The following is a 13,550-nucleotide window of genomic DNA, read 5'->3' on the forward strand; positions in this document are numbered from 1 at the left end:
TGAGGGTTTTTTATCAGTATAGCATACGAAAATTTAAAAAAACCCTGGTTACTCAGGACAAGTGATCCATTCCCCACTTGATTTTTTGATATAGAATAAGGAAGCTGAATGGATCGCAGTTCCTTCTTTCTCCCCTCTTCTTGATTCGTTATATTATATTTAAAAAGTAAGACATGCTTTTTTACGTCTTACATCCCCTGGTAGTGAGAAACTCTTAAATTCGTTTTTCACTACTGAAGGGCCTATCTCTCTCATAGGAGATCATTGGGATTACCTTATTACATTTTATAAGTGTGATCTCTAATTAAGAAGGTATTGGACCCCCAGGTTTGGTGTCTCTGGAATCACAATTTAAAATCACAATGTATGGTGAAGTCAGATTTTAAATTGCAATTCTGAAAGTCTCACTTTTAGAAAGTTGGCATTTTATTACTTTAGCCTCTTGGTGCCTGCTGCCTGCCTCTGATCACTCGTCTAGAGTGGGTGACAGCTGGGCTTTGTGTATTCCCCCTTGAGAGCCACACACAATGGGAGCTTAGATGTGACGTGATGGGCCATCCTAGGAGGATCAGTGGGAGGAGCTGGAACCACTTATGCCTAAATAGGCTGTGTCCTTTGCCCTCACAAAGGGCTTCATATCACCCTGTAGTGACTCTGGAGCCAGGACAGGAAGGGCAGGGCCTCTGTGCACTTCAAGGATCTATTTGAAGACTCCCCACTTCAAAGACACCACTGGGTATAAGAACTGGACCTCAGACACCATCACTACAATACCATTCTGGACCTGTGGATACTCTGTCAAGAAGAAGGACAACTGTGCTGCTGAAAGGATTGCCATTCTGCAGGACTGCTACTCTGGAAGAGCTGATGCCTTGTTGTGCTGATATGCTGCACTCTTGCCTGGGGAAAGAAGAACTGTACCTGGAACCCATCTTGAAACCAGAACCCCAGAGTGACTCAAAGGGTTAGTCTGCTGGCTTCCTGATCTGAGCCTCAGGGACATAATAGGCTCCCCACAGCTCCTGGACCTGTCTTCAATGAGCTCCTGACCCCCAAGAGGTGCCCCTAAGGTCCCGGATCCTTGGAAGTTTTTTTTGGCTCCTTAAATCAAGCTTTTGGGTTCTTGACAAATGGGCCTGTTCACTCCGGGACCGTACTGCTCGCACAAAGAATCAGAGCGAGCTGCCACACATTCATCTCTTTGCACAGCAAGCATCTTTCGCCAGCGTGGATCGCCACTGTGAGGCACCAGCCCTAACATCTTCCATGCCCAGCCTGTTCATTGCACCACACTGACCACAGGCAACAACACTCTTCTTGCTCAGGGTGACCTGCTTCCCCGTGAATGGGACTCTTGCCACAAATCTTGGGAAGACAAACCTTAAGGGGCACTGATCTGGAACTGTATTTGACCTGCTCCATTGCAGTCGGCCTTAACTTTTGAATGTTACCCTGTCTAGCTCGACCAAATATCCCCGGTTAGTGCTTTCTGCTTTTAAGCACTATTTTACAATGTATTCTTCAAAAATTCATAACTCCGATTCTACTAATTGGAGTTGTGTTGTTTTGGTCTTGTTTTGTTCATTAAATCAAGCTCTATGTTTCTAACCTGGTGGAGGATCTTTTTGTGTGGTGTTTTAACTGTTTTAAGTGTTGCACAAATACTTCACATTGCCTGTGAATTAAGCCTGGCTGCTCTGTGTTAAGCTATCAGAGGGTGAGCACAGGTTAATTTCTGGTGTGTTTGTGGCTTACCCTGGCTAGAATTTTCATTAATAATTGATCAGGGCTTGTACCCCAGTCAACCAGGAACCCAATTTCTAACACATACATTTTAAGTTATCCTCTTACAACACACACTTCATCCTCTGACAACTTTTCATAACTCTCATCTTTAAGGGTACTTCTTAAATCTGCTTACTCAAAGCAGTCTTTTCTGCAAAGGGGAACAGCTCCCAGTTTCCATATTGTTGTGGCCCAAGATTTTGCCTCATTATCGACTTTTTATTCTATGACAAATGGCTCAACACACAAATAGCTTCCCAACTTTTTCCAAACCCTTTCTCTAACAAAAATCCAGTTCTATTGGCGTTGCCAATGTTTGTTTTGCATTGTTCTTACAAACACACTTTTCCTATCATAGGTATGTTTTTTCCAGATCTTTTATGTCATGAATAGTGATACTACTTTCATGAATGATAGAATATTAATTAATTTTGACTTTCGAACTGTAATTTTGTCTTTGCTCTTATGTTAGATTACTGCAACACTTTGAGTAAGGAAAAAAACAGAAACGCGTTGAGATACTCATATAATATTGTGGCAATCATATGAATTGCAATTTGAAAAATAAGCATTTAAATGAATCAAAACTATTTTTGTGAAAATAAAAAACATTGAGTTTATATCCTTAAAATGTGTGCTTTCCACAGCTTTTAATTTGCACAAAATATAATTGCCAGGGCTCAAGGTATTCCACCGAGGGTCACTAAACATCTAAATTAAACAAGTGTGACATTTTGGACTATTCCAGGTTACCTCAGGCTGTAGGGGTGGCATGAAAGTGCTAGTTTTAATATTTTCCTTTCAGTGTTTTGAAATGTTAAGCACTCTACTAAGATGCTGTGCTCCAAAATAAGAAAAGAGTGCCACCATGTGGCGTATTCTCATTAAAAGGTGGCAGTGTTTTGAAATCTTTGCCGGTGCTAGGCACCAACAAAAGCCAGCAAGCGTAACTTAAGCACTGACTATACATTGCTTGAAGTTTTTGTAAGGGCAGCACAAAAATAGCAGTAAACTGGAGTGGCTGACTGTATTTGTGACCAGCACCCTCAGATATTGGAAAATGGACGCTAGACTGAGGGGCTTATTTACAAGCCCTCTGTGACGCCGAAACATAACTTTTTGTGACATTCCGGTGGCGCACAAGGCTTAGCCATATCTACAAGGCCACGTAAAGCCATCCTACTTGGCTTTTAATGGCCTTGTAGAAATGAAGTGAGGCAATGTAGCACAAGTCCCTGCGTTTCCTCACACTATGATGGAGAGTTTTGCCATGGGCGTTACTGTTGGTGTTCCCATGTAACACCCATGTCATTTGACACATTCACAGATTTACAACAGGTTGTAAACCTGGCAATGCTTTAAAAGCCGACGCCTCCCCACGGGAAGTGTAGTGGAGGCCCAGCGAGAAGAAATACCATTATTTCTCCTAGTTATCTCCTCTTTCTATGTCTGCTGTATTCTGCGGCAGACATAGAAAGAGGAAATCGCCTCCATAGATTATTTTTACACTGAAACGTTGACCCTTCCTGCACAAAAACAATCATCTCTTCAATGCGGACACCCTTGCACCATGGTGCAAGGATGCCTGCTTTGGCGCATGGCAGCTAATTGAGCACCAGCGTAGAGAACAAGGACAGGAATGCTCTAAATCTTATAGATATGACACACTGCCGCTGTTTTCCTTTGCCGCAGGGCAGGCTTGCTGCGCTGCCCTATGTCAAACGTTTGTAAATGAGGCCCTTGGTGTGGAGGTGACTACGATTATTTATAATTATTCACAAACCCTACCATTGCCCTTTCTCATTCTCCTTGCACTGCTAACTTATGGCTACTTAATCAAAAATGGTGCAATGTATGTAAAAAAGGGCATTATAGTAGATAATTAGGAAGCCAATTATGAAGCCCTCTTATCTGAATCTTTATGCAGACACCTTTTGCAATAACAGACCATTTACTCTGCTTTCACAGCATGGAAAATAATCACATGAACACAATCATTATTTTTGTCACAAACATGTATTTAATCAGACATGGACAGGAACCAAAAAAATAAATCTGGCTCTTCAACAAAACTTATTTAAAGGGGTATCTCAATGCTGTCATGTTAAACGTAACAAGATTCACTATACAACGTGTGACAAACGTATATATTTATGTAGGTTAGTTCCACCAAGACAAACATTGATGAAGCTTTCTACATATAATTAGTCTTATAATATTAGTCCAATCAGCACAAACACTGCTGTTGAAATGTTTATAAAATAAACCGAGAAATGTAAATACACAGTGTAAATGAGATTGGTACTTAGCATGCCTGCTGAAGAAAAACATTAAGTTGTAAAAGAATAAATAGGTGATCAAATTGAAATAGGTGTCTTTGGCTTTTCAGCATAATTCTCCCTGTAGAAAAGATAAATAAAACATAATATCAAACACTGCTTTATATAGTATATGGAATATTGACATCATCGTCACTGTTTCACTAAATTATAAGCAATAACTAACATTAATTATACAAACGTCAGCTAAATCTGTAAATTTGTTAACTATTCACAAAAAAAGTTGTAAACTATAATGTGCATAGTTTAGCGTCCTCGTGTGCATAGTTTAAGAGGAGTTTATAGATATGTCCTTTTGATCTATGTATTTGTAATAATGTATGTCATAGAGTGAAAATGTAGCTTCATGAATTGACAATAGTGAATGGTTTGATTATGTTTTTCTAACCAAAGGTATTGGTGGTGTAAATACTTTTATACAATTCTTTTTTAAATTAAATAAAAATTCATTAAATTAGGTGTTAGTGTATATGACAACTTCTTAGACATGAAGCAAAGCCAGCAGAGAATAGGGCAATTTATTTAAACTTTCGCACAATTACAGCCTTTCAGCAGGTGTCATTTAGATGCTAAGGTAAGGGTAGTGAATACAATCAAGACATTTATGAATACTCGCCAAATTATTGCTTGTTGAGTATAAACTCATTTTGCGATGAACATCCCTAGCCACTCTCGTGAACTATTATCAGAACATCCATTTCTACAAATCCACGTGGAACGTACAAATATATAATTTACAAACACTGGGGCTTATTTATGAGAGTCTAGCATCACTTTTGCACCACATAAAGTGGTACATGCATGACTCAGGGCTCTCAAATTGATTCATGAAGCGACGCAAACCCACCCTGCATGGCTTTGAGTGGTCTCTTTGAGTGGTCTAATAAATCATGAGTAAGACGACACAGTGCAAATTGCTGTGCTGCCTTACTTTGTGCCCCGGAAGGTGTTCCATGGCATTGCGGTGAGATTTCCCATCCAACACCCATGGATTTTGACACTGCCCCAGATTTACAAAATCACGTAAGCCTGGGGAAGCGCCAAATGTGTACACCTCACGAGGTGAGGCGTAACAAGGACAAATATGTTTATTTCTCCTTGTTTCGTCCTCTTTCTGTGTGTGCAACATTCTGCATCACACATAGAAGGAGGAAAGTGCTTCAATGGATTCTTTTTGTGCAGGAAGGTGTCCCTTCCTGCACAAAAACAATCCTGCATGCAAAGGAGGCCCCTTTGTTGGCACTAGGCTGCCGAAATGGTTCCAGGGCAGAGAGAAAGGACAGGAATGCCATATTGCTTAAATACGGTGCTTGCCCGCCTTCTCACTTTGGCGTTGGGCAGCGCAGCAAGGCGCCTTGCTGCACTGCCCTACACCAAAATCCCATAAATAAGGCCCACTGTGCATAAGGTAAGTACACGTACATAACAACTTTACATGTACATTGTAGATTTAGGAATTTCAGACAGGTTTTACTGTTTCTGGACATGTCAGAATTGTAGAAACTGATTCCCCATATTCAAAATGTCCACATTTTTACCAGTCTTTTTTATAATTCTTCCACGTGCCTGTGATATAATAATTCGTCACAGCTGCTTCATTGACACAAAAACACACTCACTCCATGAACTGTTACTGTTTCAAAGATACAAATATTGCCTGAATTTAAATAAAGCTCGTCACACAATACTCTCAATAAACTCTGATTCAGATAGAAGGCACAAACCACAAGAAGGCGCCAAATGCGTTATTCAGAGCGAGGGTAGCAATTGTTTTACTCTCAAACTGACTCATTTTTAAAGGCAAAGTTCTGGGAGTACAATTTTTAAATCGGTGCATTAAGTCATGCATGTGACTTAGTAGTTTTAGTTTCTTACAACAATGTTGGTGGCAGGACCCTTTACGTGAATGAAGGCCTGGGCCCTACCTAGACATTACCTCAGATGCTACGTCTTTTCTTTCCAGAAATAAAATAACTAGTGTCTGCGTGGCCAGTAGCAACTAAGGAAGATCTCGTAAGTAACTGCAGCCATGAAAATTACACGTTGCACCAATAATTACATATTTTGTGAACACAGGATTTCTGGCTGTTACAAGGTGATGTTTAAACCATCGAGCTGAGCAAATTTAAATCTTCACCTATTACAGAGCGTCGCACTCACAATGCCCCGAGGTGGAAGAAAGAATGATCAAATCTAAGGAATAAAAGCTCACGGTGCACTGTATAAAAAACAAGTAGCTATATAATAGTGTATAATTGCAGTCCTAACACTTGAACAAATTATGAAAGATGATGTGCTTGTGATATTGGAGGCAATGAGATGTGCGACCAGCAAATATGGTCAAGGACAGGTCAAACGGGCGGAGAGCTCGAACATGCATCTTGACATGGAAGTAAGGCGCCCTTCCAGAGACAAGAGGACAAATGTCCCATCTTATCTCCAAGCTCAAGCATCTCTCCTTTCTACCAAGCTCTATATTTCTTTGGTACATCTCATGCAGGGACATTCTATGGTGGTATAGCTATAACAATGTCCCCGCAATACAGCGCCTCCCTAAACATTCAGGGCCTTATTTCTGTGGCCCCTTACGCCGCCTGAAGGTTACTTTTTGTGATGCTCCGGTGGCGCAGAAGTCTGCTCCATATTTACGAGGCAACATTAAGCCACGTTTTTTGGCTTAATGCTGCCTTGTAAATATCGTTCCCTTTAACGCAGTTTTCTGGGTGTTACTGGGGGTGTTACCAGCCACATCCATGGCTTTTTGACACTGACCCAGATTTACGAGTAATCGCTTTCTGCAGCACACATAGAAAGAGGAAAAAGCCTCTTGTGATTGTTTTTGTGCAGGAAGGTTTCCCTTCCTGCACAAAAATAATCATCTCCGCAATACCGGCACTCTTGTACCATGGTGCAAAGGTGCCTGTATTGGCGCGCAACAGTCCATTGTGCACCAGCACAGGGGACAAGGACAGAAGCGCCGTATCTGATATGGCACATTCCTCCCCTTTTCTTTTGCCATAGGGCAGCGCTGCAGGAAGGCCTGAGGTGCTTCCCTATGGCAAAACCTCATAAATAAGGCCTACAGTGTCACTTTATGTATGGAAAAAAGTGATGCAGTGGCGGCGCAAGGGGCTTGTAAATAAGCCCCTCATGTTTTCTGTCCACACTCATACCAAACACCATGGAGCACAAAAAAAAGAAGATGCAGTGAAATACTCCATTCTAAATTATGCACAGGTACCCTCTTGTGCTCCTACTCAAACTTCCTTCTGACTTCCTGCATATATGCGTTCTCATGACAACATTTCTTCAACCTTGAGTATTGCTTGAAAATCTTCCACGTGGGGGATGCTGTCCTGACTCCCAACCCTATCATCAAATTGCCTCATCAATTTTTTCATACAGTGCTTCACTTCAAAGGGTTCAGAAATCAATGGACACTTCGGGCCTAATTATGAGCGTGAGTGTTATTTAACGCACCTGATAAATAACGATGCCAGAGGGTATGTTATTTATCAGGTGTGATAAATAACACCTGTGGGGAACAACGTGTAGATTTTGGTGTTTAACACAACAAAATCCGCATGATACAGTAAAAACTGAATGCTTTCCCCTAGTTACATTTCGGCAGGTTTGACCTGACGAAATTTAACAGCGGTTGAGTTTTTTAACATATTGGATAATTATTTGATGTGTTAAATACCTTCAAACTCGTAATTCCGACCCATGCATAAACATGGGCTTACTCAGGAGTCAGAATTACCACTCGTCATCAGACACTCATGATAATACAACATTGAACCACTGGCCCACTCTGGTATCCAATTATCATGCTGTTGTAAGTCTACCATAATCTTCAGTTATGGTTGATCATTCCTGCACCATTTCATACTGCAAAATTTATACACTTCACACACACCTCTATTCATTTTTGAAATACATAAAAAAATCTCAGTCAACTCCGCCCTCTTCTGTGGACAGTCTCCAGTATTCACTGAGCATTCTTTTTTTGGATAATGTCACCTCTAGATCACTTGCATGTGAGATCATCTTAGTCTTTCCCCTCTCAGCATCTGGTGTGATTTGTCTCTTGTCTCTGAACAGATGTCCGTTTCATGTACAAATCCTTTCTCAAAGACCAAATCTTCATTTCCTCTTGGCCCAATTACGTCTTCGTTGATCACCCAGCTCCGCATAGTTGATAGTCTGCCCTACTTTTCATCTTTCTCCTTTCTCCTTTCCCTCATCCCATTTCTTTTTTATCTACAGTCATGCTACATACCTAAAGAACCTCCCTCATACTCATCCCTTTGACCTTTTGCATTATCCTCCATCTGCAATTGGTAGTCTCAATAGTGTGCTGTAAATTTCTAAGTCATTGCCAGTATCCCATATCAAGTACTTGAACCTGTAAGTCTTTAATGCATCTGAAGACACAAGTGCAAACAATGTGAAACTTAACAATGATAAAATTGGCATGATGTTGCGTGTAGGTTGGGTGGACCACTTTGTACTCCATTAAGCCTGGCCATCACTACCTGTGGCAGAACACACTACAACATAAAGCCACACACAACAGCCATGCAAACTCAACACGGGCAGACCTGCAATAGCCTGCTTTACGGTTACAAATTCTTCCTGTCCCTCCTGCAAGTTCAAAATACATATTACTGCCATCACTAGTAGCTTTAATCCCACTGTCATCACTGCAGAGGTCTATACAAAATGTTCAATAATGTCAACAAAGGGAAACTACAAAATCATCTGAGTTTTGCATCATTACAACACTCTTAGCTACCCAACCAATAGATTCCAGTTTAGAGCAACCATAATATTCCAGTCCCATGCAACTGCTGAAACACACTTCTCCTCACAGCTGTCACACAATCTACATTCACTAAGGTTGATTGCAAGGTAAGACAGGCAGAACACTGTTAAATTTCAGTTGCAAGTGCGAAAAAGATAATGGGGAATCATGTTGAGAAAACATACTTACATATGCATTACTGACACCATTCATCTATGTCAGTCACTTATGGCTCCATGAATGGATTAAAGCTGGCCTGGAAGGCAAATGTATTGGTGTCATTACCAGCCTTTTCGTACCTCACAAAGGAGTTGCTTTTAGTTTTCATTAAGCTTTTCATTAAACACAAATGTTATATATTAAGTTACACAAATTTTGTTGTTCGTGAACACCTATTTCCTGAATATCTATTCTTGAGATGATTCTTTTGCTCTACAATCGGCAATAATAATCAATTAAATATATGTAACAAATCCTTCTGTTAGAAGAAGCATTGGATAGAAAGAGGTATGTATACTAGATTAATCAAAGCGGACTGCCTGATGCGCACTTATGTCAGATGACATGGGGATGTCCTGTGCTCCAGGTGTTTTGGACCGCAGTTCACCTCCGACTGCATACCGCGCTGGGGCGCTGTCTTCCCTGAACGGTGTAAACTTGCCTGTTAGGCGGATTCTCCAATTCCAAAACCCGTTAAGTGGGCACTAGGTTACTAGATCTGGCCCTCACGTTGGCCACCGCAGAATAGCAATGGGATGGAAACCAAGTGCGGGACATATGCTTGAAACGTGGGTATGGGACTTCACAACCTGGGCTAGGGCTGAGGATAGGGCCCTTCATCGAGAGGAGGTCAGGGAAGTCAGGAGGTGCCCTATAGTAGAATTATGGACAGAAGTACTGGATATCTGGGAGCACCCGGGAAGGGATGTGGATCTTGAGTGGGATGCCTCAGATGACCATTAAAGTGGAGAGGAAGTAGGGGACCCAGGAGAGAGGAGTGCCGTAGGGTCTCTAGAGGGGGGAGTAGGTGAATAGATGAATGGGATAATACTCCTTCCTCCATGTACTTTGACTGTGTCAATGATATAACGTTACATGAGTTGTTCGCCTGACCACCTTCCCTGCCTACCGATTGGACCCTGTCTTCCTGACTGCCACAAAGCATGTGCAATTTGCTGTCCTATACCAGACAACCCCCCAAAAAAATATCCCTTATCACATGACACATGCAGTCCCAGAGCAATGTTTTTTGCAGTATGGCTATGCACATCCTACGATACGGGGTATTGTTATTATTTTATTTTTTATATTTTTCTCCCAGTCACCCCCTATATTTTGGAATTCCTATGGAGTCAAGTAGGACTTGTGCACACTACCCATTCACTGACCACCATGTAATTGGCCTCAGCCTCCCCAGACATACCGTAAATGGGATGTCATGGATTGATAGCATTCCCACACGCACTAATACTGGCCAGCACATAACGATGTGGAAGTGTATCTTGTTTAACTGTTTACTAAAATGCTTGGAGACAAGTGCCACATGATGGTACTCCATGTTTGTAATCTCAGCATGCTGATCTGGTAGATAAATTATCTGGTCTATGATGTGAAGTGTATGAGAGAATTCTTTAAATGGCAATAAAAATATGTCTACAAAATATACTGTGCTAATCAGCTTTGGGATAAATCCTCTATAATATCTTTTGGAATGTTACAACCCTTTTATTCACTATCCAGTACATTTCTTAAGAACCATGTGTTACTGCATATCTCCCTTTCTACTTTTTATCTAGGTTCTCACATTTATTTTCACTTAATCATATTGATACTTCACCAGCTTTCTTGTACAATTTGATTTGGAATGTTACTAGACGGAGAGCTGCCATTATTTGTAGATCAATCCATCTACCAGCAGTTATCATGACTAAATCGTCAATTGAACTCTTGTGGAAATATGACATTCGGCATATGTTTGAGTTAAAAAGTTGGAACAAAATTTGGCTGAAGATATTTAAAACTTCCATATCAGCCTGTATTACTCAATGACACGGAGGGCACGCACCACGTTAACACATAATACGCATATCTGCGGCCATAGTTCCTGGGAGATGAGATATTAGCGGGAGAGACTTACCACCGGTTGGGGGCTGTATCAAAGCAGTCCTCAGGTGTGGTGGACCACATACTTGGACATTTATATTAGTAGAATGCATGTTACGCAGATTTTTTGGCTTTTAGAGTGGGTCTGCCAAACCTTGTTTTGTGGCTCCATGCACATATTGGGGAAGTGAGTTTAGCTTATGAATTCTTGTAGAAAGTCTTAAGGGAAAACTAGAAGAGGAGAGCGATAGAGAGTCCTTATACTTTTGGTTTTAATTAAACTTATGACCAAAACTTCAGTTTAACTGAGACAAAAGTCTAGCTTTATTACTCGTAAATGCCCTTTGTGGATACCGAGAAGTCGTAAAGTTAGACTTTCGTCTCAGTTTACCTTTGTGAATCGGGCTCCTAAAGAGATAGGCAATAAGAGAGCTACTGGTGGAAGAAAGTGATAAATATGAGATTTTGAAAGAGACAAGATGTTGGTAGAGATGAAAATAAAGCAAACTAGACGAAGGGGGAGGGCGAGCAAGAAAGACAAAGAAACAAAGGAGATGGTTATTCATCCTGATCTGAAGCTGAATCTATGTTAGTGTTCTATTTACTGATCCATGGAAATCGATAATCTCAAATGCATGGCATATTTAATGCTGTAAGTGATGATCATACTGCACACTAAAGGATTTATGAGAAGAATTTATGAACCAACAACAATCAAACAGTAAAACCTACCATGCCACTACAACATCTAATTCTCTTGGTAAAAATCTTTTTGTACTCATGTGATCAAAAAGCTAGGTTATCATCTGCCTTAGCTCTGCAAATCAAATTTACCTATGCATTTATCCCAAAACAAATCACAAACACATCGCATTACAGACCCTGACAGTAGTACCTTGTCTTTCATGTAGTTGGCATCACCAGTTGGCTCTGGAGAGGAAGCCAAAGCATCAGCACCAGGGGTAGCTGTAGTGGTGGGGAGCATCAGACCTCCATTGGCAAAGTGCATCCTGTCTCCATGGAACTGTGGCATCACACCTCCAAAGGGCTGCAGTCACAATGAAAGACAGACAAGACAATTAAAGGAAGTGTATATCCTAGATACACTCCTGCCTCACTGAATGTGGTAACAGCCATTAAATGTGCTGTATTTACACTATCCGCAAGAGCATGAGCCCATGTTCCTCTGCAATTGCTTTTCACAGATCAGACCACATTGGTCTGCACACAATGTTAACCCACAGCCTTCTCCCTCTATGTGGTCACAACATTTACTTTCACTATATGAGGTACAATTGTAGGTGATTTATGCATCATTATATCTATAATATAAATATGTTAGTTTGTTTCTCAAGTAAGTGGGAAGTATATAAAATACAGTTTGTCTGTGAGTATTGAAAAATGTCTGTTTTATTATGAGGATATTGATTATTATTTTCGAATCACTTTGTTATATTAATCGTTTGCAGATGGGCATCACTGTTGCCATGCAACAACACTGTTTGCAATATATTTGCATCCTAATCGCCAGTATTTCCTTTTCTCTCCACATATATGAACATATTTTGTATGATAAGTCCTATGACAATCTATGGGTTGTAAAAGCTTCTCTAACATTAGGTATCAATACAGGAAGGTGAATATATCACTTTGAGGACAACCAGGGTGCTACAAACGCTGGATAAGTTCTATTTTAAGGTCTTTAAATGAATTATTCGTTTAGTCCTTTTGATGTACTTTTAGTTATTTTTTAATGACTTATTTCCAGAAACTCTGAAGCCATGATGGTTCCTACCTTAAGCTCTTTTCATGAACCCCTATTTATACAATTGTTTAAAGATTATTAATGCTTTTATTAGTAAAAAACGTATCCTTCTTTCATGTTCCACATTTCTAATTTCCATCTTGAATCCTCGTTTTTAAACTTAACAATACTATGTATTTGTCCTGTTACCTATCGTCGTTGTACTGTGGCTTTTTGTCACGGTTTCATTCTGATTCGTTCTTATTTTACATATAACACCTATTTTTTGTTCAATTAACTAGCTCCTGCTCAATAGCTATAGTATGGTTAGTTACGAATGAGTCACCATATTATTTGTTGAATTAACAAGTACGTATTGAATAGCTATTTTATGGTTGGCTAACAATGTCTCAAATGCAATTATTTTATAATTAATGTTAATCTCTCATGTCACCAATTTCAAAAACGTCAAATTTGTATATATAGCAGCAACCACTGCCTCTTTCATCTTGGTGGCTTGTGCACCAGTGTAGGAGAGCACAAACTTGCTGCACAAAAAAACCTGTGTAACTGAATTACTACACAAACAAAAAATAAAATAAATCAAGAAGGAATGTATGAAAAGAAAGCACAAATATTTTAAGCTTTGCAACCCTGTGTTGTGTTTTTGTTTTTGTACATCTATATTAATGCTGAAAACATTTCGTTATTTCTGTGTGAGATTTTTCTATGGTGCTATATTGCCATAACACGGAAGTCACATATGACCTAC

At 40.2% G+C, this 13,550-nt stretch overlaps 1 protein-coding gene across 3 annotated transcripts in view; it reads right to left on the reverse strand.

The window, feature by feature from the left end:
• Positions 1–3,782: 3,782 nt before the first annotated feature.
• ODAM (odontogenic, ameloblast associated) overlaps positions 3,783–13,550 on the reverse strand; it is a 41,356-nt gene continuing 31,588 nt past the window's right edge. For all 3 annotated transcript variants that reach the window (XM_085635324.1, XM_085635316.1, XM_085635308.1), the window contains 3 exons: positions 11,930–12,082; positions 9,121–9,187; positions 3,783–4,185 (listed from right to left, as the gene is read on the reverse strand). In XM_085635324.1, coding sequence (XP_085491450.1) covers positions 9,158–9,187; positions 11,930–12,082 — 183 coding nt within the window. In that variant the 3' untranslated portion in view covers positions 3,783–4,185; positions 9,121–9,157. The remainder of the gene's footprint in view (positions 4,186–9,120; positions 9,188–11,929; positions 12,083–13,550) is intronic.

Source organism: Triturus cristatus, chromosome 2_1 (assembly GCF_964204655.1).
Source record: "Triturus cristatus chromosome 2_1, aTriCri1.1, whole genome shotgun sequence".
NCBI classification, from domain to species: domain Eukaryota; kingdom Metazoa; phylum Chordata; class Amphibia; order Caudata; family Salamandridae; genus Triturus; species Triturus cristatus.